The sequence below is a fragment of the Zalophus californianus genome, chromosome 1, assembly GCF_009762305.2.
Source record: "Zalophus californianus isolate mZalCal1 chromosome 1, mZalCal1.pri.v2, whole genome shotgun sequence".
In the NCBI taxonomy this organism is placed as follows: Eukaryota; Metazoa; Chordata; class Mammalia; order Carnivora; family Otariidae; genus Zalophus; species Zalophus californianus.
In genome coordinates this window covers 95,317,446-95,343,014 of record NC_045595.1, presented here as the reverse complement: position 1 = coordinate 95,343,014, position 25,569 = coordinate 95,317,446, and the positions used below count along the sequence as shown (strand labels likewise).

Genomic DNA, 25,569 nt, shown 5'->3' with positions numbered 1-25,569 from the left:
TGGATTGAGAGCTAATATCTGGTATTTGGGTCAAGTTCATAGATGAATTATGACTTCAGAATATTTCATTATTGCCTTTTTCTGATAGCCAAATGAAGAAAGAAATGTTATGGAAGAGGCAAAAGGCTTTCAGCCCTCAAAATCTGCAGCTCAGCAGGTCAGTAGAATACTGCATGAGATAATCTGATTAAGATTTGTTCATTTTAAGTACCATCTCCTACTTCCTAATCCTTAAACAGCTTTCCTTGGGGGAAAATTACCTGAACAAATTCCTTCATCTTTATCTGTGTCTCCACTTGGGCTTTCAGGAACTTGATGGGAAACCTGCTTCTCCTACTCCAGTTATTGTGGCCTCCCACACAGCCAACAAAGAAGAAAAGGTACAGACATCATACCTAGATTTTCCATGGGAACTCCAGGCTCACTTCTTCCTCCCCATGAATGGTTGCAGGATGGGCAGGCCTCTGCATTTCAAGTGATGTAATCACTTTCAGAGCAGGGGCTCTGAAATGAGAAAATGCCCCTTTTGACTATTGCTTTGGTTCCCTTTGGATCATGAATCAGAGGTAACTTCAAAAGGTTATCAGAGATAACAAAGTGCTATATAACTCTTTTCTTTGCAGAGTTTACTCGAACTGGAAGATCTGGATAATTTGGACTTAGAAGATATTGACACGACAGACATCAACCTGGATGAAGATATTCTGGATGATTGAGTGTAATGTTTCTTGAGAACCCAACTTCACAGATCATTATTATGGACAGGTATTGATTGCCATCCTGACCACAGTGCTTTGGACTCTGAGAAACGTCTTAGATTTTTATATGAAAAGGCTGTGTGTGGCCCACTGGGAGCACAGTGCTCTTCTCATCTTAGGAGTGGTTTATGGCAGCATCTTAAGTAAACCAAATGTGGGCTTTGATTTTTTCATACTGTCATTAGACCATATTTCATAAAATCTTTTGAATTAATGAAAATACTTGAAAGTTTCCTTTCTAAATAATGAAAATAAGCCTCTGGTTTTAGAAGGCTGAGCCAAACTACTGATCACCTAGGGATCAGCTCACATTCTCCTAACCCTTTTTCTTGGTCACGTTCACCCTCCCCCAAGTTTATATAGTTGGGTTTTTATGACTCACCCTGATTTTGGAATCTGAAACCCAACTCCTCTGACCTCGTTAAGCTGGGCTCTGTTTAAACTACCTGTTTAGTAATACAGAAACATATAAGTACTTTTTTTGGTCTTTGACACTGCACCTGTCTGATTAGAGACATTCATAACCAGGCACTCAAATATACTTCTCAATTATCCCCTTGCACCCTAGGAAAATGAGTGGAGTAACAAGGTTTTCTTTGTATTTCTGTTAGAGGCACTGTTAAAAAAAAAAAAAACAATTTTATATAGGGAACTCGCATCAGTACTTTTAATTTTGACAGTCTTAAACATTCAACATTAACAGAGAAAGCAAGTTATAATTTAGTAAAATGAAATTTATTTTAAAAAATGTCTTCAGGAAGCTGCAGAATGGCTAATGAATGTTTCTTGGTAAGCTTGTAGTGTTAATTCTATATATGCTCCCTTCTGTGCTTCTGTTTTTGCAAAGACCTGTTTAAATTTAAAAAAAAGAAACTCTTTTAAGCAATAGGACACACACTATTTATAAAGTTTTCCATTTCTGCATTAGCAAAGTCCCAGTTTAAAGTCTTCTAAGGGTCACAATATTTTTTTTTTCTGATTATAGAGTAAGCATACTACAGGGGCCAAAAAATAGTATCTGACAGTTCAAGCCACAGTAATTCTGAACACCAGAAGAATCCTAATATGGCTGCCAGCTCAGCCTATTTCCAGAAAAAAATTAAAACCTGACAGTGCACCTCCTCCTAGATCAAAATGAAAAACATTAGGTTTCAAGATAAATTTGGAGGATGAGAGTCAACAAACTAATTTTTCACTTTAGAGATATTTACAAGACTATTTTCCCCAAAAGCATTTTGCTTTATCTGGCCTATCACAGAAAACCAAAATTAGTACCACAGTTTCTCTCTACTCCTCCTAGGGGGTCATCACTGGTCATTTTTATCCATAGAACTGCTTTGTCGCATGCATAAAATAAAACTCGGAGAGAAGCCGGACCAACAAAACCATGTCTGTTCTGAGCATTTGAAAATACACAAAGAGAAATCTGTGTAAGCCCATGGTTCTGAGAGGTATGCACTTCCAAAATGATAATGCAACTAAGGCTGAGTAATATACAAGCACCACCTTCTCCCCTTCTGGACAGGAATGTGACCACACTCTAGGACAAGAGGGTGCACTGGGAATATGTGCTTACCTCATCCCTCCACCCTGCCCTGTGCTGGTGACTTGATCACCTCAAAGAACAAGGGGGCTGCTGCCCTACTATCTGAGCTACTTGGACTCCAGCTGCAGCTCCCCCCACCCCCATCCCATCTGTTTCTGTTATCAGATGAAGAAATATGGGACTCTAGTTACTATTTCAAGATCACAAATTTTCTGTATATGTGAATCTGTTATCATTAGATATGACCCACTTCAGAATTCTTCCCAACTAATTATCACCATACAACAGCCAGTTGTGGGAAAAGTCCCTTTACCTTAATTAAATGTAATCCCTCAGCAGCCTGCTCCTTAGCCTCCTGAGCTGACTGGCCATCTGGATGGAGGAGGTGATACAGCTGGATCAAGCTGGTGGCATCATCAACTCTAGAGTGAAAGGATTTACTGCTATCAGTGGGTTTTCTTCATTTGCTTCACAGTCCCATAAAAATGTGTGCCAACTTACAATTACACTTCAAACTTTCCTTGGGCCAGACATTTTTTAAGACTTTAGTTTTATATTTTCAAAGGCATTTTCAGAAAATTGGCTAATTTAAGCTTCATATCCATTCTCAGGTAGGCAGGGCAGGAATCAGTACAGGCAGTGCCCCATTTATGAAAATGAATATATTCTATATGTGACTGTATTCTTTTTGGAAACGGAGCATCACTTCTCATAGAAATAACATTCTTAATAGTAGGTGGCTGCCAGGTCAGCCCACTTCACCAGCAGATAACGTAATCCAACTCAGAGGGCAGGAATATTACCTTCATCCCACATAAGCGGAGGCTGGTGATCAGGGGATGCTCAAAGCCACTTGTCTTCAAGTTCATTAGCAGTGACATCTCCTAACAGGTTTTCATTAAAGACTCTGAATCCGTGAATAAATGCCTCCACAAGAGGCCTCCTAGGAGTCCAAGGAAAGACTCCAGGCCACCAGTCTATTCATGGGAACCATTAGTTAAAAATGAGCATCCTAGTGAAGTAAATCTGAAATTATGCTCCTGAATCAGAAGGAATGTCAGGTTCTACTCAGCAATCTAGAATTCAGTTCTTCTGGCGTGTACTTACCTTTTTAGAAACCTCTAAACAACTTTTATCAGCATAAAAACTTCCTTGGCTTTCCCCAAACCAGTCAATCACTGTCTTCTCACATAGTCAACACTAGCCCACCATTTGCAACCTCAAAGCTGAAGGAGTAAATATCCTTTCTAAAATGCCTGTGCTTTTGAGGTTGTGCTCCGTATAGTGAGTCACTAGCTTCCAGCTGGGGGGTAAAGGGGTGAAGACATCCTAATTCAGTGTTTCCCCGGCTATCTCACTAATTTTCCCTGTTTTCCTATTAAACCTGGGCTGGGGGATAAAAAGTGGAGTGATAGTGGGAGTAGGTAAAGAATTTCTCAAGCCATGGTGACCTTAGAGAAATGCTCTAGGCTTATCCCAAGGCCCATCCACTCTTAAGGCCATCTTCTGGGAGAACTGAGAAACCAGGGCTGTTCATATAGTAAAATTTTTCAGGGAAAATAATGAAACATGTTTATTATAAATGTATGTGCTTGTTATAATCTAACAAAGTCCAATAAACTTGGCAACAAAATTCCCCAAATAAACAAAATTCCCTTTGGAGCTTAGGCATGTGGTCCTATAAAGAGCTTAACTGGGCTTCTATATTTAGATTCCTGTTTAGGGCTTCATTACATTCATGCTAAAGTATAATGCCTGCATCTTACTGAACAAGTTAGTTTAACACCCAGCCCATATTGGAAAATAAGAGCAAATAAATTTACATGTTCAAAAAGATTTTAAAAGAACTCATTTAAAAACCACTGTGAATTGTGTAAGACTGATGAATCACAGACCTATAGCCCTGAAACAATACATTTTATGTTAATAAAAAAAATTAAAAAAAAAAAAAACAACAGTGGGACTTGAGTCTGAAATAAACATGCAGAATCTCAGTTCTGCCTTAGGTTCCATTCAGTGAGGACGTGCACCCTCTACTGTCTAGTCTGGGATTTGCAGCACGCTGTCCTGGTCAGAAATCCCACAATAGTTGTACTTAATGCACAGCAGGAAAAATTAAGTACTCAAAACTCCCTCCCAGTATACAAGTAAACTGCTTCAGATGTAAAACTTACATGTGGTAATGAGTATTAATATAATATCCTATATTAGTACACTTTGATAAAGAACTTTAATGTTCAGTTATACATTTCTTACTCTGTTTACAAAAATGTTACGTCTTTATAATAAAATCATTTCAGAATGAGTCCATCTCAAAAACTTTATAAGAAAATTCATTCACAGGAGATGTCACTGCTAAATCACCTCTGAAAGTAGGTACCTTTTTTGGAGTATCCTCATGACCGTCAACCAGCCCCTTACTTATGTGTGATGAAGATATATGTCTGCCCTCTGAATTGGATTACACTACACTTGCTGGTGAAGTGAGCTGGCCTGAAGACATCTACCATTGAGAATGCTGCTTCTATGAGAAATGGTGCTCGGTTTCCAAATATGGAATGTATTTCTTAGATAATACCTGTGGAACCTTCTATTTCCAAATGCCTTTGGACCTTTATGTGAATGGCTTAGATCAGATGACATGGAGGATATGCTGAATCACAGCTCCTTATAGTCTGAAGGTGGCAGTAATCACTAAACCCTCCTATAATTCAGACTTCTGAGTCAGTCAAGGACTTTTTGTAGAAAGTTGACTTTTTTACTACAGCCACGCTGGTTTCTTTTCCTTGTCATTTTGGCATTTCTAATCCAACTGATACTCAAAAACAATTTTCTTTTCAGTTTCATCACAAGTTGTAAAGAACACTATTGTTTCAGCTAGAAACCTGGGAGCACACCAATTAAAATACAATAGATACTCCTTGTTTCATGCAACTTTGGAAAAAAATCTAATTTTTTTTCAGTGCCTTAACAATCCTGCAAAAGCAAGGGATATCAAAAGCAATAGTATTTTCATAAATTAAATGATGACTTTTACTGAAAAGCCCCACTTCCACCAGAAACCAGGCACCTGCCAGAGCTTATGTCTTTACATTTCCCATTTAATCCCCTTTGAGTGCCTGGGAAGTTCACTGATACCCAGGAACACTGGTGAGGCCCAGGATAAGTCAGTATTCCAGGTATATAATACAGATCCACAGCGACTTACTCTTTCAAAGAATCTCGCCCTATTTAAATAACACAAAAGCAAAGACTGAGAAAAGTGGGTTATGCTGGAAGAACCCACAAATAAATGAGGTAAGTGAAAGGTATTTATCACTGGACAATACACTGTCATCACTGAGGAAAAAATAGCTTAAATACAGATTTACTGTACCAGTAGTAAGAATTTCTTTTACTTATTAGATCATACTTACAAATCTCTCTGAATCTGGTCAATCAGTAAACCATCAATCTTTTTCCTATTTACAAAATACCAAGCCATTCCACCAAAGTGTCTTGTTGAACGTAAAAGGTCATACTTTCCATGTTTATCTATGTCTTCATAGGTCTGATGATGAATCTATTCACATAAAATGCAACTTTTTTCAGAAACATGAAAATAAAAAGTAAGCATTACTGGATCCACATTTACTTGCATGAGTGTTGCCCAAGAAAGGACCAGTAAACCAGGTCCATTTATACCTGCCTCTACTCTCATTAATCAATAGGTATGGTCTAGATCAGCCCTGCACTGTAGAAGTGTGTGGCAGCCCGGACCAAGTCGGCCACACATTTATAGCCATATCAATTACTTTTCAGCAGCCAACGACTATTTCTGAAGCACCTATTACATATATGTAGACCACTAGAAATAATGGACCACAATTATCTTGGTCACTAGGGGATTAAAAAATATATATATATTTTTTCACTCCTCCATTTTTCCCCTATGCCATCAACCCCATTCCACCTTATTAACTAATATTCCTTCAGTTCTTCCAGACTGATCTTGCAAACTGAGGGCTATGATAAGGGCATTCCTGTGTTCAAAAGGCTTTCAAAGACCTGCTGACTGACGTCCAGATTCTTGAGCCTAGCATCTGAGGTCACCTGTGACATGGCCCCATTTACTTTTCTCACTTAACCCTGAACACCTCCCATACATATACATTGCATGTACAAGCAAACCGGATGACTGGCCATTTGCAAGCACACTGTCTCCTGCTTGTTCACACTGTTCCCTCTCCCTGCCTGAAACACCTCTTCTCACCCAACTCCACAATGTTCCGTGCCCCTCCTGCCCCACCCTCTTCAAGAACCCTACGAAACCTTTCCTAAAAGCACTCCGTAATGTTGTCTTAGCACCTAACATCTCAAACCTAAGGTGATAATTATCTGCACACTTACCTAGCACCCTTCCCCACAATCGTTTCTGGGCTGCACGCTTTGACACAGCACACCCTGTCCCAGTTCATACTGGCACCTATACTATCCGCAGTACTATATGTAGAAAGCACTACATGATTACTTATTACACTGAATTGTAAGACGCATACATTACATTTTGGCAAATTTTAGTAAATGACTCTGTTCCTGAATGATGAAAAGAGAAGCAGCTCTGCCATCAAGTTTGGGTCCTTACCACTGCCACTTACTAGCTGTGCAACTTGCCGCGAGCTACATAATTCTCCAAGCTTAAATTCTCCCATCCTTAACCCAAAGGCTGCTGTGAGGATAAAATATCTGATGTACATCAGGTACTTAACAGATGTCCAGGTATTTCTCCTCTCTCCCCCTGTAAAAATCTTACTCATAACCATACCTAAGTCCATCTTAGAAACTATAAAATATACTCACTTGGATATATTCAGTAGAATCCGGCTCAAACTGGGCGACGCAGAGATTGAGGACATCAACGTGCCGGTCCTGGCTATACATGGTCTAAAACCACACGGCAGAGTTGGAATTGGATGAGAAAAACATGAAAGTTCAACACCTGCCCTGATGCCATGACAGATGTGCTCCTCCACTTCTGTGCCAAGTGGGAGGCAGGAATAACACAGGCTTCCTAACTGTCACACCCAGATTCAAATCCCAACTAAGCCAATTGCAAGACAGAGAACGGCAGAGGAGTCACCATCAGAAACACGTATGTGTGTTTATCAAAGTGGAACGCCCCATAACACCAGAGCCAGCTTGTTTACGAAGAAACCATCACCACTGACTCTTGGAAACCAAAGTCACCTTACCTTAAGATTTTCTTCCTTGAAAATTATTGGTGTTAAAACTCGACGGCCTTCTTTGGGGAAATAAACTTGTATCATCCTGTCCCGTTCTTCCCAAGAGGCTTTGCGTAGCCTGCCACTTGGTTCTCTGACAACAATAAAACGCTCCTGAAATAGAAAACATAATCAAGGATGGCTTAGTGAAGACTTATTTCTAGTTCCAGTGTTCCACTAAGCACCATTATAAGAATAATTTGCAATCAAAATATAAAATGCAACTGGGAGATGCAAAATGCAGTCATATATAATTTCAATAATAATTTTAGACCTCAAACACTTGGCAAGATTTGATACTTCCTTCACTAATCACTGCTGTGCCTCTGACAATCAGAAATCTAAAATAAAAGTATTTACTGAGTGCCAACTAGGGTCCTCAAGTGGGTTTCATACATAAAATGGTTCAACCGAAGAAAGCAGGTCAGAGATTCATCTAAATCCATTTCAGAGGAAAGAAGTGCTATGAGACCTTTCAAACTGCTTCACTTCCCCATCCCAAAGTCTCACTGAAACAGACTTCACTACTTTGTGATCTACTTCTAAAGTCCCTGGGATAAAAGGAACAAACCCAGGAATGTGGAGTCTTAATTCTACACCTCTATAATTCCCCAAACTCGCATGAGACATAAATGTGTCAGACTGTCCACCTGCCTCTGGTCTCTTCACTCTTCCAACTACCAAATCCTAGGCCAGGAGATCACTTCCCTCTGAATTCCACCTACTGTGCCATTTAACTGGCAATTTATCATGTGCAAGATTCTTGACACTGCTCAGATACTGTCAGCTGAAAAAGGGCAGGAACTGTGGATTTTAATTCTTTGCAATACCCAGTGACTTACACAGAATTTTGCACATAGCAGGTAACTGATATACATTTGACTGTTTAAATTAACCAGATGGTACTTTCTACTTTTCAGAGGTGTAAGAGTCTCTGAATGTGTTCTGAGGGTAATATAATTAAAACCTTCATCAGGTACTGCAAATAGAAAAAAATAACAGATGTCTAAATAACACAATTACTCCTCAAAAGGACTGTGGCAATTTGAATTCTAAGTTCCTTTCTCCCTTTCAGGTTATAAAATGCTCCCATAAACACCCTTCAAAGCATGGCAACATATAGTAAAGTACCCCAGAGCAAAAATTTTAATTAAAATGAAACTCTGTGATCCCTGTTTATCATGTCAGGAGTACAGGTGGTTGATGTACAGACATGGACATTGTTCAAATCATGTCTTCTAACCATAATCATAGATGATAAAAAGATAAATGTGGGGTGGCCCTTCTCCCAACTGTAGCGTTACATAGTATTCTGCATTCTGTGGGCTGAATTGTACATCGCTTCACTCTTAATTGAAAAGATTCAAACACAAAACTGATATATTTTATAAGTACCAGAGTGTTCTTTTGGAACTGGCCATCAAGGGAAGAGGAGCTAGAGAATAAGAACCACAACAGAAAAGCAAGTGGTGTCCGAAAATTATTTGCAGAAACTTATCATTCTTTTTGCAAATTCTGAAAAGTGAAAATCCTTTGGGAAGTCTAGGTTTTTTGGCATCCTCAAGAATTTATAAGAAAGAAACCATTTTTCTCAAAATGTTTCAGCTAAAGGAGTTAGTCTAACTTGGGCAGAAAGAATCCGCTTCTCCCACTGCCTTGAAGATTTCTGCCTATTTGTGGTTTGGGGGTGGGTTTGTCTGTAAACTCCTAGTTCTGTCTTAGCACACCTGTCTCTTTCTCTGCAGTCAATCTGGAATAAAGTGTGTCCATAATCTGCAGGGAAATGGTAACAGGATGATGTGGGGCTGATCTGCATTTCTCTTCTTCCTTATGCTGGGCTGGATCTTCCAGAGGGTCTCACCCAGTCACAGGAATTCTGGTTTGGAAGATTCAGATACAGCTGGGTCACAATAATGTTGACCCTCGTCCCTCAGACCCATCTCCACATATTTCAAATAAAATCATTTTGTAATTAGACATTTACTCACCCGGTGTGGTATGCTATATGATATATCAGTAAATACATATTTGGCTGTTTCTGTTCCTTCCAAAATCTTATCTTCAGCTAACACGTCATTTATTGGTGCTCGTTCTTCCAGAACCGGTGGCATTTTTAATCGTATTTTAGCTGCCTCAATTGCCTTTCTTGTAGCCTAATGAAATAAAATATTTCTTAAGGAAAGCCACAAGGTTGCAAGCCAGAAGGATCATCTGACAAAAGCAGGAAAAATGCCAAGAACTACAAAGATAAGAAGCTCTAGCCCTGAATCAGTGAGTGAAAAGGCTCCTGGGCCCTAGCCATTGCCAACTCTGTGGTGTGGCTGAGAGCACCACCTACAGGCTAGGCTCAACCATTCTCACCGCAGCAAAGGAATGCTCTGAGACCAAGCCAGGCCACAAAAGCTATTTGAAATAGAATAAAGGATTTCATTTATTGTGTGTGTACTACGCACCGTATATTGTTCAAATACTCTGTATTTGGCTCATTTGATGCCCACACCTACCATAGGAGCTAGGTGACCTGTTACTTCATGGAAGAGAAAATAGAGGCACACACATGTGAAGTAAATTGCTAAGAATCTGCAGCACTGGGATTTGAACTCTGGCAACTCAATTCCCGAGCCCATGCTCTTAACCACTGACCACACTGCTCCAAGCCATACTGTTAACAGTGATTACCTCTGAGAAGTAAAAATGGTACTTTTACTACTCATGTGATATACTACTGGATATCTGACTGTTTTGCTATGACTGTAACTTACTTTGAATTAGAAAAAGGAGCAATAATGCTTTACATATTCATACATGAGAGCATCTTCCACAAAGCACTCATACCCATGATTCCAGGAGGACCCTGGTGCCTAAAGTAGTCTGTGGTTCAGCAGGATCTCATAATCCCACCAAAGCATCATCCTCAAAGCTCAAAGCAGAGGTTTCTCCGGAAGGAAACTGAACCAGGCAGGACAAATGATGGATACTCGGACAGGTTTGGAAGCAGAGAAGGTTGCTTGGACATGTAGGCCTGACCCACATGCCCCAGTCCGCCTAAATTCAGCCATGCTCCCTGCTTCTGCCTGCCTGCCTGCTCCCATTTCTTTTCTCAGTCTGTGCTTGGAACTCCCCATCATGAGTGCCTACAGAAGAGCAGCTATTGGTATCTGGAGGGACCTCTGGAAATCCTGTTTAACCTCTCCAAGAAAGGTATTCTACCAGTATTTCTGCATTAACGTACCTCCTCCAACTGTGCCTGGGTCATCAGCTTATAGGTTGGTGGCTTCAGTTCTTGTATAGATGGCTTAAAAATCTTCTGCAAATTCAAGCCTGTCATCTTGATGAGTATGTTTTGGACTTCCTCATCCATAAATGTAGGTTTCTTGTTCTCTGAGCTACCAGATTCTGCTAAAATGGATTTTAGTAAGTAAGATGGTAAAATGACAAGCCAACAAGACCTCTAAACAGAAAAGTTAACAATAGGAATGATTAACAAAATGTCTACCTCAATATGCATAATGTTAATACTTACGAAACCCTTCCATTCATTCCTTGATAAAATTTACTGAGCATTTACAATGATGAGAATATTGCCAAAAAGGCACTCAAAATCTAGTGGAGGAAGAAACATAAAAAAGTAATTAAGGGGCACCTGGGTGGCTCAGTCCGTTAAATGTCTGCCTTCAGCTCAGGTCATGATCTTAGGGTCCTGGGATTGAGCCCCACATCCGGCTCCCTGCTCAGTGGGGAGCCTGCTTCTCCCTCTCTCTCTGTCCCTCTCCTTGCTTGTTCTCTCTCTCTCAAATAAATAAAATCTTAATAAATAAAAATACAAAAGTAATTAAGGGGCATCTGGATGGCTCCATTGGTTAAGCGTCCAACTCTTGGTTTCGGCTCAGGTGGCAATCTCAGGGTTGTGAGATCAAGCCCTGCATCGGGCTCCATGTAGAGTCTGCTTGAGACTCTCTCCCTCTGCCTCTCCAGCTCTTGCTCTAATTTTTTTTTTAAAGTAATTAATGTGGGGCACCTGGCTGGCTCAGTCAGTAGAGCACATGACTCCTGATCTCGAGGTTGTTAAGTTTGAGCCCCATGTTGGGTGTGGAGATTACTTAAAAATAAAAAAATAAGGGGTGCCTGGGTGGCTCAGTCAGTTAAGCGTCTGACTCTATTTCGGCTCAGGTCATGATCTCATGGGTCATGGCCTCGAGCCCTCCCCCCGCACAGGGCTCTGATTTTGGCAGGGAGCCTGCTTGAGGATTGTCTCCCTCTGCCCCTCACCCTACTCGCATGTGCACACATGCATGCGCATACACTCTCTCTCTCAAATAAGTCTTTAAAATAAGTAATGTAATAGTATTATTAATAATAATAATTTACAGAGTTGTCTCCTAGATGCCAGACATTACATATTCAGGAATGTTTACAACAACCCACAAAATAGATATTGATATCTCAATTTTATAAATGATGATACTGGAGCCTGCCTAAAGACCAACTAGCTGTTAAGTTACAGAGTCAGGATTTAAACCAAAGTTTGTTTCTAGAGACTAGATTAACTAGTCTACCCGGGTGCTCCCCAGTGCAAGTGCTATACACATACTCTTGGAGCAGAAAAGGCCAAGGCAGCAGGGTCAGGAAGGCTTCCCCTGGGGCCTGAACAGGACAGAGAAAAAAAGGAAGGAAATTCCAGGCTAAGGGGCTGCAACTAGAAAACACAGGCTTGGATCATGACGTGAGACTGAAAAGGCCATGCAGTGTCACGAAGAGCCTTGGACAGGTGAAGACACCCAGATATCACCTCTGCCTTACATAGTTTGCCCATCCCTTTGCTTAACTTCCTCTATTTCCATTTCCATTAGAAAAAGAAGGAGGGGGGAAAAAGTACCATTCCTTCCCAGCCACCTCTTCCTCTGCTAGTCTTATAAATGCTGGTGGCCCTAAAAATTCTGAACTATAGCCTTCTCTTCAGAACACATCAACTTTCTCCTGTCTCAAACCTTTCTTTTCCTATGGCTCCTTATCTTAGTAGCATCCAACAGGTCATGTGGGCCAGAAATCTTATAGTCATTCCTGACTTCTCCTTTACCCTCCGCATCTAGCCAACAGCAGTTGTTACAGTAACAGCAATGATAACATTTGTTAGGTATTTACTATGTGCCAGTACTTACTGAGTTAAGTACCTTACATATTTAGCACATTTAATCCTTACAATAACCCCAGAAATACAATTATCCCCATTTTACAAAGAAAGGACACTAACACACAACATACTCTCTATTATACCTCATAAATCTCTCTTTAATCCTCCATTTCCCATTGCCACTACTCTGATCAAGGCCATCCTCATCTCTTGCCTTAACCTCCTAACCAGTCTCCTTGACTCTATTCTGATGCCACTAGAGACCATTCTCCATAGAACAACCAGAGTAATCTCTTAAAACTGTAGTCAAAATAATAGAAAAGAGTAACAAAACTAAGAGATGGTTCTTTGAAAAGATAACAAAATTGACAAACCTTTGGCTAGACTAAGTAAGGAAAAGAGAAGACCCAAAAGAACAAAATTATAAATGAAAAAGGAGACATTACAACTCACAATACAGAAATACAGAGGATTCTAGGAGGCTAATAGGAATAAATACGTGGCAACAAGCTGGATATCCTATAAGAAATGGGAAGATTCTTTAAAACATGCAAACTACCAAGACTGAGGAAGAAACCGAAAATCTGAACACACCAATCACTACTAAGGAGATTCAACCAGCAATAATAAATCTCCCGACAAAGAAAAGCCCAGCAGCAGATGGCTTCACAGGTGAATTTTGCCAAACAATCTTTTTTTTTTTTTTTAAAGATTTTATTTATTTGAGAGAGAGAGAATGACAGATAGAAAGCACGAGAGGGAAGAGGGTCAGAGGGAGAAGCAGACTCCCCGCTGAGCAGGGAGCCCGATGTGGGACTCGATCCCGGGACTCCAGGATCATAACCTGAGCCGAAGGCAGTCGCTCAACCAACTGAGCCACCCAGGCGCCCGCCAAACAATCCTTCTTAAACTCCTCCAAAAAACTGAACAGGAGAGAACACTCCCAAACTCATTTTACTACACCAGCATTTTCTGATACCAAAGCCAGCCTCTACAACCATACCACCCTGAACGCACCCAATCTAGTCCCTTACCAAAGCTAGAAAAGGACACTACTAGAAAACTACAGGCCAATATCCTTGATAATTATAGATGTAAAAATTTCCAGTAAAATACTTGCAAAGTAAATTCAGCAGCACATTAGAAAGATCATTTACCATGATCAAGTGGAATTTGGGACGCAAGGATAGTTTGACATACACAAATCAATGTGATACATCACAATTAACAAACTGACAGAAAAAAATCATATAATCATTTCAATAGATGCAGAAGAAGCATTTGACAAAGTTCAACATCAGTTCATGATAAAAGCTCTTAACAAATTAGGTATGGAAGGAACACACCTCAACATAATACATGTAAAACCCACAACTACCATAAAAGACTAAAAGACTTTCCTCTAAGTTCAGGATTAAGACAAGGTTGTCCCCTATTCAACATAATGCTGCAAGTCCTAGCCAATCAATTAGGCAAGAAAAAGAAGTAAAAGTAAACCAGAATTGGAAAGGAATAAGTAAACTTGTCTGATTAGTTGCAGACCATAGGATTTTGTATGTAGAAAATCCTAAAAACTCCATCAAAAAACTATTAGATCTAATCAACAAATTTAGTAAAGTTGCAGGATACAAAATTAACATTTAAAAATTGGTAGCATTTCTATACTAACAAATTATGTGAAAAAGAAAGCAGTCCAGGAATTCAGCTGGATAGGGATCAAACCATCCTGAACACCTATGAACTCAAAAGGAGATCGTAGAAAAGAATAGCAACAACTCTCTGAACAGAAAAATGACAACTTTCTGGAAGGTAGGACGTGCGGAGAGTGAATCCTAGGCGATATTCAGGAAAGACCACGGGGGAGGGAGACTCCGTCCACCGTCCACCGCTTCTGGCAAGTGATAGAGCAGCGGAGCCCCAAATTGGAACTTACAGAAGTCTGCTCTGCTGAGGGACGTTGCTCCAGTGGCTAAGGGGGGGGGGGGTGCCCTCGCGGGACAGTGTGGTCTCAGGACCCTCGGGGTCACAGAAAGACAGGGATGGCTGAGTGCGGCAGAGCTCCCAGGTATCGGAGCAGGGAAGCCGGCTGCAGACACGGAGCCGAGAGTGGGCTCCCAGCTCGGGGTTGCCATAAACCGTGATCCGCAGCACAGTCAGGCCACTCACTGCTCTTCCAGCAGGGACCCAACAACCAGCAGATCCAGGGAGACTCCCCTTCCTCCCCCCGGGGATGAGCAGGGATCTGCTAGGTTTGGAGACTCCACACAGGGTCGTGAGCTAGAGATAGAAACGCTCGGTCACAGGCCGGGTGAGCACGGAGTGCGGCCAGAGACCGGGGAGACAGGAGTGACTGACTGCCTTTCTCTGGGGGCACACTGAGGAGTGGAGCCCCAATTTCTCCGCTCCTCCAGGCGGAGATTGGGAGGCTACCATTTTCATTCTCCTCCTCCAAAGCTGTACAGAAAGCTTGCAGGGAACAAAAACCCCCCAGAGCAAACCCGAGCAGATTGCTTAGCCTGGACCGGTAAGGGCGGGGCAATTCCGCCTCTGGCAAAGACACTGGGGAACCACGGCAACAGGCCCCTCCCCCAGAAGATCAGCAAGAACAGCCAGCCAAGGCCAAGTTTACCGATCAATGAGAACAGGAGAACTCTAGCGCTAGGGGAATACTGCACACAGAATTCATGGCTTTTTTACCATGATTCTTTAGTCTTTCAAAGTTAATTTTTTTAATTTTCTTTTTCTTTTGAATTTTTCTTTTTCCCTTTTTCAACCATCTTATCAATGACACACTGGACCAAACGGACTTCACAGATATATTCAGAACATTCCATCCCAAAGCAAGAGAATACACGTTCTTCTCTAGTGCCCATGGAACATTCTCCAGAATAGATCACATCCTAGTCACAAATCAGGTCTCAACCGGTACCAAAAGACTGGGATCATTCCCTGCACATTTTTGGACCACAGTGCTTTGAAACTAGAACTTAATCACAAGAGGAAAGTCGGAAAGAACTCAAATACATGGAGGCTAAAGAGCATCCTACTAAAGAATGAATGGGTCAACCAGGAAATTAAAGAAGAATTAAAAAAATTCATGGAAACCAATGAAAATGAAAACACAACTGTTCAAAATCTTTGGAATGCAGCAAAGGCAGTCCTAAGAGGAAAGTATATAGCAATACAAGCCTTTCTCAAGAAACAACAAAGGTCTCAAATACACAACCTAACCCTACACCTAAAGGAGCTGGAGAAAGAACAGCAAATAAAGCCTAAACCCAGCAGGAGAAGAGAAATAATAAATATCAGAGCACAAATCAACGAAATAGAAACCAAAAGAACAGAACAGATCAATGAAACTGGGAGCTGGTTCTTTGAAAGAATTAAGATTGATAAACCCCTGGCCAGACTTATCAAAAAAAAAAGAGAAATGACCCAAATCAACAAAATCATGAGTGAAATAGGAGAGATCAAAACCAACACCAAAGAAATATAAACAATTATAAGAACATATTATGAGCAACTCTATGCCAGCAAATTAGATAACCTGGAAGAAATGGATGCATTCCTAGAGATGTATCAACTACCAAAACTGAACCAGGAAGAAATAGAAAACCTAAACAGACCTATAACCACTAAGGAAATTGAAGCAGTAATCAGAAATCTCCCAACAAACAAGAGCCCAAGGCCAGATGGCTTCCCAGGGGAATTCTACCAAACATTTAAAGAAGAATTAATACCTATTTTTCTGAAACTGTTCCAAAAAATAGAAATGGAAGGAAAACTTCCAAACTCGTTTTATGAGGCCACCATTACCTTGATCCCAAAACCAGACAAAGACCCCATCAAAAAGGAGAATTACAGACCAATATCCTTGATGAACACGGATGCAAAAATTCTCACCAAAATACAAGCCAATAGGATTCAACAGTACATTAAAAGGATTATTCACCAAGACCAAGTGGGATTTATCCCTGGGCTGCAAGGCTGGGTCAACATCTGCAAATCAATCAATGTGATAACAATACAGTAATAAAGAACAAGAATCATATGATCCTCTCAATAGAGGCAGGAAAAGCATCTGAGAAAGTACAGCATCCTTTCTTGATCAAAACTCTTCAGAGTATAGGCACAGAGGGTACATACCTCAATATCATAAAAGCGATCTATGAAAAACCCACAGCAAGTATCATTCTCAATGGGGAAAAATTGAGAGTTTACCCCCTAAGGTCAGGAACACAGCAGGGATGTCCACTATCACCACTGCTATTCAACATAGTACTAGAGGTCCTAGCCACAGCAATCAGACAACAAAAAGAAACAAAAGGCAACCGAATCGGCAAAGAAGTCAAATTCTCACTCTTTGCAGATGATATGATACTTTATGTGGAAAACCCAAAAGACTCCACCCCAAAACTGCTAGAACTCATACAGGAATTCAATAAAGACACAGGATATAAAATCAATGCAAAGAAATCAGTGGCATTCCTATATACCAACAACAAGACAGAAGAAAGGGAAATTAAGCAGTCGATCCCATTTACAATTGCACCCAAAACCATAAGATACCTAGGAATAAGTCTAACCAAAGAGGCAAAGAATCTGTACTCAGAAAACTATAAAATACTATGAAGGAATTCGAGGAAGACACAAAGAAATGGAAAAATCTTCCATGCTCATGGATTGGAAGAACAAATATTGTGAAGATGTCAATGCTACCTACAGCAATCTACACATTCAATGCAATCCCCATTAAAATACCATCCACTTTTTTCAAAAAAATGGAACAAATAATCCTAAAATTTGTATGGAACCAGAAAAGATCCCGAATAGCCAGGGGAATGTTGAAAAAGAAAAGCAAAGCTGGTGGCAATACAATTCCAGACTTCAAGCTTTATTACAAAGCTGTCATCATCAAGACAGTATGGTACTGTTACAAAAACAGACATATATATCAATGGAACAGAATAGAGAGCTCAGAAATGGACCCTCAACTCTACAGTCAACTCATCTTTGACAAAACAGGAAAGAATGTCCAATGGGAAAAAGACAGTCTCTTCAACAAATGGTGTTGGGAAATTTGGACAGCCACATGCAGAAGAATGAAACTGGACCATTTCTTTACACCACACACAAAAATAGACTCCAAATGGTTGAAAGACCTAAATGTGAGACAGGAGTCCATCCAAATCCTAGAGGAGAACACAGGCAGCAACCTCTTCGACCTCAGCCGCAGCAACTTCTTCCTAGAAACATCGCCAAAGGCAAGGGAAGCAAGGGCGAAAATGAACTATTGGGACTTCATCAAGATAAAAAGCTTTTGCACAGCAAAAGAAACAGTTAACAAAACCAAAAGACAACCGACAGAATGGGAGAAGATATTTGCAAATGACATATCAGATAAAGGACTAGTATCCAAAATCTATAAAGAACTTATCAAACTCAACACTCAAAAAACAAATGATCCAATCAAGAAATGGGTAGAAAACATGAACAGACATTTTTCCAAAGAAGACATCCAAATGGCCAACAGACATATGAAAAGTGGTCAACATCACTCGGCATCAGAGAAATCCAAATCAAAACCTCAATGAGATATCACCTCACAACAGTCAGAATGGCTAAAGTTAACAAGTCAGGAAACGACAGATGTTGGCAGGGATGCAGAGAAAGGGGAACCCTCCTACACTGTTGGTGGGAATGCAAGCTGGTGCAGCCACTCTGGAAAACAGTATGGAGGTTCCTCAAAAAGTTGAAAATAGAGCTACCATACCATCCAGCAATTGCACTACTGGTTATTTACCCCAAAGATACAAATGTAAGGATCCGAAGGGGTACGTGCACCCCGATGTTTACAGCAGCAATGTCCACAATAGCCAAACTGTAGAAAGAGTCAAGATGTCCATCGACACATGAATGGGTAAAGAAGATGTGGTGTGTGTGTGTGTGTGTGTGTGCGTGTACATATATATATATATATATATATATATATATATATATAATGGAATATTATGCAGCCATCAAAAGGAATGAAATCTTGCCATTTGCAATGACGTGGATGGAACTGGAGGGTGTTATGCTGCGTGAAATAAGTCAATCAGAGAAAGACATGTATCATATGACCTCACTGATATGAGGAATTCTTAATCCCAGGGAACAAACTGAGGGTCGCTGGAGTGGTGGGGGGTGGGAGGGATGGGGTGGCTGGGTGACAGACATTGGAGGGTATGTGCTATGGTGAGCACTGTGAATTGTGCAAGACTGTTGAATCACAGATCTGTACCTCCGAAACTAATACATTATATTTTTAAAAAAGAAGACAGCAGGAGGGGAAGAATGAAGGGGGGAGAGTCGGAGGGGGAGACGAATCATGAGAGATGATGGACTCTGAAAAACAAACTGAGGGTTCTAGAGGGGAGGGGGTGGGGGGATGGGTTAGCCTGGTGATGGGTATTAAAGAGGGCACGTTCTGCATGGAGCACTGGATATTATATGCAAACAATGAATCATGGAACAGTATATCAAAAACTAATGATGTAATGTATGGTGATTAACAGAATAATTAAAAAAAAGAAAAAAGACAGCAATCCCACTGACAACAGCATCAAAAATAATGAAAAGCTTAGGAATAAATTTAGCCAAAGAGGTGAAAGATCCCTATACTGAAAACTAAAACACATTGATGAAAGAAATCAAAGAAGAGGAATGAAGGGAGAATGGTGGAGTGGGACGATCCTGAGCTCACCTCACCCCATGGCACACTGAGGCAACAATTACATATATGGCCACTAACTCTGAAAATGAACTGAAGATGGCTAACAGCTAGCCGTAGAATGAAGGCCATATCAAAAAGGGTAGGATGAGCGGAAACATATTCAGGAACCAAGCCCCTGACTCAATTAACCAAAAACAAGAAGGACATCACAAGCACAGAGGAGCAAGAAGATCAGACCCCAAGACTAGACTCCTCCAGCCCTGGGACCCACATTGGGAAAAGGAGTCCCCATAAGGTCTTGCTCTGAAAATGAATAGGGCTGATTTTAAACTCTGGGAGAACCAGAGGTTAAAAAACTGAGACACTCCATAAAGACCCAGCATGCTAAATAACTCACACCAGACACAGCACAAAAGCAGCAGTTTGAAAAGTACCTGGGGCACAGGTTAAACAGATTTACTGACTAACCTAAGGACATTTGCCAGAGAGACAGGAATCTGCAGGAAACTGCTTGGGAACAAAAGTGATGGTGGGCGCCATTTTTCTTGCCCTCCCCAAGCCCAGATAGCCAGACACTTCTGGGAGCCAGTTTCAACACACTCCCCGTCTACCTTGCTAGCGCCACGTGCCTTTCCTCAGTGTTGCCCTGTGGCTCGTTCTCATCCAAACCACCTGCCTTGGCCAGCAACTCCTGCCATGGGGAGAGTGGGGTTAGATAACCGCACACACCAGCAGGCACTCAATTCCTGCAGCCAGATCTCTTACCTGCCTGCACAGGGAGCAAACCTTGCCCTCTTCAGTGCGCCCACAGTTGTCACAGCGGCTAGCTGCAGACAGCCAGGCTACCCACTAGCAAGCCCACAGCAGCGGCAGCCAGGCCTCTCAACAGGAAAAACAGCAAACGCTGCCCGGTAACCAAAGCAGGACGCTGAGCCAGCTGAGCTAAGTAAGGTGAGCTAACCCCACCCACCAGCATGCCCACAGCAACTGTGGCTCAGCCACAATATGAGAGTGCACACAGCCTACACAGGAGCACCTGGTCAGTGACAAGAGGGGATTGTACTACAGGCCACCACAGGACCTCTTCTACACAAGGACACTACTTTTGAGACCAGGAAACACACCCACCTAACACATACAAACAAACAGAGTTAGAAAAAAATGAGAAGACTGAAGAATATGTCCACAATGAAAGACAAGATAAAATCACAGAAAAAGAGCTAAACAAAATGGAGATGATATGCTTAATAAAAAGATCAAAGTTACAATTATAAAGATATTCAACTGGACTTGGGAGAAGAACAGATGAATTTACAACTTTGACAAAGAGATAGAAAATATAAAAAATAACCAGTCAGATCCAAAGAATTCAATAACTGAGAGGACAAATATGCTAGAGGGAATCAAGAGCAGATTACAGAATGCAGAAGAATGGATCAGTGATCTGGAACACAGTGTAATGGAAAGCAACCAAGCTGAACAACAAAAAGTAAGAATAGGTTAAGGGACCTCTATAACATCCTCAAGCATAATAAACATTGTATTATAGGGATCCCAGAAGAAAGAGAGAGACAAGGGAGCAGAAAACTTATTTAAAAAAGTAATAGCTGAAAATTTCCCTAATCTGGGAAGACATCCAGGGAAGACATCCATGTTCAGGAAACATGAAAATCCCCAAACAAGATGAACCCAAAAAAATGTCCACACTGTGATCCATAATAACTTAAAATGACAGAATTTAAGATAAAAGGAGATTATTAAAAGCAGCAAGAGAAAAGCAAACAGTTAAATACAAGGGAAACCCCATAATGCTATCACCTAATTTTTCAGCAAAAACTCCAGGTCAGAAAGGAATGGCAGGACATATTCAAAGTACTGAAAGAAAAAAACTTAAAACCAAGAATACTCTAGGGGCAAATGGGTGGCTTAGTCTGTTAAGCGTCTGCCTTTGGCTCAGGTCATGATCTTGGGGTGCTGGGATTGAGCCCCGTGTTGGACTCCCTGCTCAGCAGGGAATCTGCTTCTCCCTCTCTCTCTGCCCCTCCCCAGCTTGTGCTCACTAACTCGCACTCTCTCTCAAATAAATAAATAAAATCTTAAGAAAAAAAATTATGCTGCAAGATTATCTATCATTCAGAACTAGAGTTTTTAAAGAGTTATCCGGATGAACAATAATTAAAGGAGTTCATCACCACTAAACCATCCTTACAAGAAATGTTAAAGGGAATTCTTTAAGTGAAAAAAAAAAAGACAATAACTACAAGTCAGAAAATTGTGAAAGGAAAAAAATTTCACTAGTGAGAACAAACATATAGTAATGGTAGTAGGTTAGTCACTTTATAAAGTCAGTAAGGAAGTTAAAACACAAAAGCAATAAAATCAATTATATCTACAAAAATTAGGAAAAAAATTAGGGGACATACTTATTAAAAAGATGTAAAGTATGACATCATATATATAAAACATGGAGAAAGGAAGTAAAAACTTAGTACTTCTAGAATGTGTTCAAACTTAAACAACCATCAAGTTAATAGGGACTGCTATACATATATGATGTTATAATATAACCCCATGGTAACCACAAATCAAAAACCTATGATACACAGAAAATAAAGAGAAAGAAAGCCAAACATGGCACTAAAGAAAGCCACCAAACAAGAGAGAAAGAGAAGAAAGGAACAGAGAAGAACTACAAAACCCACCAGAAAACAATTAATGAAACGGCAATAAGTACAATACTATCAATAATTACTTTAAATGTAAATGGACTAAGTGCTCCAAACAAAAGATATAGGGTGGCTGAAATGGATTAAAAAAACAAACAAAAAATAAGACCTATCTATGTGCTGCCCACAAGAGACTCACTGCAGAACTAAAGACACACAGACACTCAAAGTGAAATGATGGGAAAAGATATTCCATGCAAACTGAAGGGGGAAAAAAAAAAACCCAGAGTAGCAATACTTACATCAGACAAAACAGACTTTAAAACTAAGACTGTAGGGGCGCCTAGGTGACTCGGTCAGTTGAGCGTCTGACTCTTGGTTTTGGCTCAGGTGGTGCTCTCACAGTCATGGGATCAAGGCCTACATCAGGCTCCCTGATCAGTGAGGAGTCTGCTTCAGATTCTCTCTCCCTCTGCCCCTCCCACTGCTCATGCTTCCCCCACCCAATAAATAAATAAAATCTTTTAAAAAATAAAACTAAGACTGTAGCAAGAAACAACGGCATTACATGATGATAAAAGGGATCAATCCAACAAGAAGATAAAACAATTGTAAACCTCTATGCACCCAACATAGAGGCACCTAAACACCTAAAGCTAATATTAACAGACATAAAGGGAGAAACTGACAGCAATACAATAATAGCAGGGCCATTTAATACCCCTTTTAAATTAATGGATGGACCATCGAGGCAGAAAATCAATAAGGAAACAGTGTCTTTGAATGACATATTAGACCAGATGAACTTAGTAGATATATACAGAACATTCCATCCAAAAACAGAATACACGTTATTTTCAAGTGCACATGAAACAATCTCCAGGATAGATCACGTTAGACCACAAAACAAGTCTCAAATTTAAGAAGATTGAATCATATCATGCATCTTTCCCAACCATAACAGTATAAAACTAGACGTCAATTACAAGAAAAAAATGGAAAAAACACAAACACATGGAGGCTAAGCAACATGCTACTAAACAACCAATGGGTCAACAAAGAAATCAAAAAGGAAATAAAAAAATATATGGAGACAAATGAAAATGGTAACACAACAGCCCCAAATCTTTGGAGCACAGCAAAAAGTTCTTAAGAGGGAAATTTATAGTGATACAGGCTTACCAAAGAACCAAGAAAAATCTCAAATAAACAATCTAACCTTACATCTGAAGGAACTAGAAAAAGAACAAAGCCCAACATTAAAAGGAATAAAATAATAAAGTTTAGACCAGAAAAAATTGAAACAGAGAATAAAAAAAAAAAATAGAAAATAACACTGAAACCAAGACCTGGTTTGCTGAAAAGATAAAATTGATAAACCTATAGCCAGACCCATCAAGAAAAAAGAGGACTCAAATAAATAAAATCAGAAATCAAAGAGGAGAGGTAACAACACCAAAGAAATACAAAGGCTTATAAGAGACTACTATAAAAAACTGTCTGACAACCTAGGAGAAAGGGATAAATTCCCAGAAACATACAATCTTCCAAAACTGAAGCAGGAAGAAATAGAAAATCTGAATAGACCCCTTACTAGTAATAAACTTAAATCAGTAATTAAAAAAAACTCCCAACAAACAAAAGAATAGATGGATTCACAGGTAAATTCCACCAAACATGTAAAGAAGAGCTAATACCTGTTCTCCTCAAACTATTCCAAAAAAATAGAAGAGGAAGGAGAGCTTCCAGATACATTCTGTGAGGCCAGCATTACCCTGATACCAAAGCCAGAAAAACACTGAAAGACAGACAGACAGAAAGAAAGAAAACAAAAAAACCACAAACCAGTATCCCTGATGAACCCACATTCACAGGGTCAATTAATCTAAGACAAAGGAGGCAAGAATATACCATGGAGAAAAAACAGTCTCTTTAATAATAGGTGCTGGGAAAACTGGACACCTACATGCAAAAGAATGAAAGGGGACCACTTTCTTACACAATACACAAAAATAAACTCAAAATTGATTAAAGACCTAAATGTGAGCTCTGAAACCATAAAACTCCTAGGAAAAAAAAAATAGGCAGTAATTTCTCTGACATCAGCCATGGCAACATTTGTCTCAATATACCTCCTCAAGAAAGGAAAACAAAAGCAAACATAAACTACTGAAACTACATCAAAATAAAAAGCTTTTGCACAGCAAAGAAAACCATCAACAAACAAAAAGGCAACCTACTAAATGGGAGAAGATATTTGCAAATGATATATCAGATAAGGGATTAACATCCCAAATATATAAATAACTTCATAGAACTCAATGCCAAAAAAAACACCTAGTCTGATTAAAAATGGGTCAAAGACCTAAACAGACATTCTTCCAAAGAAGATGCAGATAGCCAACAGACACATAAGATGCTCAATATCACTAATCATCAGGGAAATGCAAATCAAAATCACACTGAGATAACACCTTACACCTGTCAGAATGGCAAGACTCAAAAAGAGGAAAAGGAACTCAGCAGCATTATTTATAAAAGCCAAGATACGGAGACAACTAAGTGTCCATCAGCGGATAATAAAGTTGTGGGGGGGGGGGGTGTGTGGGTGGGTGTGGGTGTGGGTGTGTGTGTGTGTGTGTGTGTGTGTGTGTGTGTGTAATAGAGTATCATTCAGCCATAAAAAAGGAGGAAATCGTGCCATTTGGGACAACATGGATGAACCATGAGGGCATTATGTTAAGTGAAATAAATCAAGCAGAGAAAGATAAATATTGTATAATCTCAACTTTTTGTGGAATCTTAAAACAAACAAACAAGAACTCACAGAAAAAGAGATCAGACTTGTGGTCTTATGGTTACCGGAGGAGGGGTAATTGGATGAAGGTGGTCAAAAGGTACAAACTTCCAGTTAAAAGATAAAGAACTAGGGATAATATACTACATGATGAATATAGTTAACACTGCTGAATGGCATAGATGAAGGTTGTTAAGAAAGTAAATCCTAAGATTTCTCATCACAGGGAAAAAAATTTTTTTTTTCTTTGTATCTACATGAGAGGAAAAATGTAAACTAAATTTACTGTGGTAATAATTTCATGATATATGAAGTCAAATCATTGGGCTGTACACCTTAAATTTATTCAATGCCATATATTAATATCTCAATAAAACTGAAAAAAATTTTTAAACGTAATCAAGATTCATGCTTAAAATTTACCAGACTTCCAACTTCATTTATAAGAGAAACTAAGGTAGTCTGCTTACTTCACTGTGTCCCCCACTAAACAGTGTGCTCCTCCAAAGTCCAGAACCAGGTCTTGTACTTCGTGTACTCATCCCAGGCACCCAGGTCAGTTACAGTGCCTGGCAGACAGTATGTGCTCAGCACTACTCTCTCTTCATTCTCACCCATTCCCCCAGGTTGAGTTATCACTTTTACCCAATGTTTCTCATTTTAGATATGACTGCGTACTGGGTACCTACACTCGA

At 40.0% G+C, this 25,569-nt stretch overlaps 2 protein-coding genes across 8 annotated transcripts in view; one reads left to right on the top strand and one right to left on the bottom strand.

Moving 5' to 3' along the window:
• Positions 1-978, top strand: part of COPB2 (COPI coat complex subunit beta 2) — a 38,854-nt gene extending 37,876 nt beyond the window's left edge. Inside the window, exons 20-22 of the mRNA XM_027583248.1 lie at positions 89-157; positions 309-380; positions 624-978. Of these exons, the coding sequence (XP_027439049.1) occupies positions 89-157; positions 309-380; positions 624-716 (234 nt within the window). The 3' untranslated portion in view covers positions 717-978. The remainder of the gene's footprint in view (positions 1-88; positions 158-308; positions 381-623) is intronic.
• Positions 979-1,474: 496 nt separating this feature from the next.
• MRPS22 (mitochondrial ribosomal protein S22) overlaps positions 1,475-25,569 on the bottom strand; it is a 238,648-nt gene continuing 214,553 nt past the window's right edge. For 5 of the 7 annotated variants that reach the window (XM_027583255.1, XM_027583256.1, XM_027583249.1 and 2 more), the window contains 7 exons: positions 10,798-10,964; positions 9,554-9,718; positions 7,536-7,679; positions 7,144-7,227; positions 5,721-5,866; positions 2,618-2,726; positions 1,475-1,607 (listed from right to left, as the gene is read on the bottom strand). In XM_027583255.1, the coding sequence (XP_027439056.1) occupies positions 1,512-1,607; positions 2,618-2,726; positions 5,721-5,866; positions 7,144-7,227; positions 7,536-7,679; positions 9,554-9,718; positions 10,798-10,964 (911 nt within the window). In that variant the 3' untranslated portion in view covers positions 1,475-1,511. The remainder of the gene's footprint in view (positions 1,608-2,617; positions 2,727-5,720; positions 5,867-7,143; positions 7,228-7,535; positions 7,680-9,553; positions 9,719-10,797; positions 10,965-25,569) is intronic. The other 2 variants (XM_027583250.1, XM_027583254.1) reach the window with 1 other exon arrangement.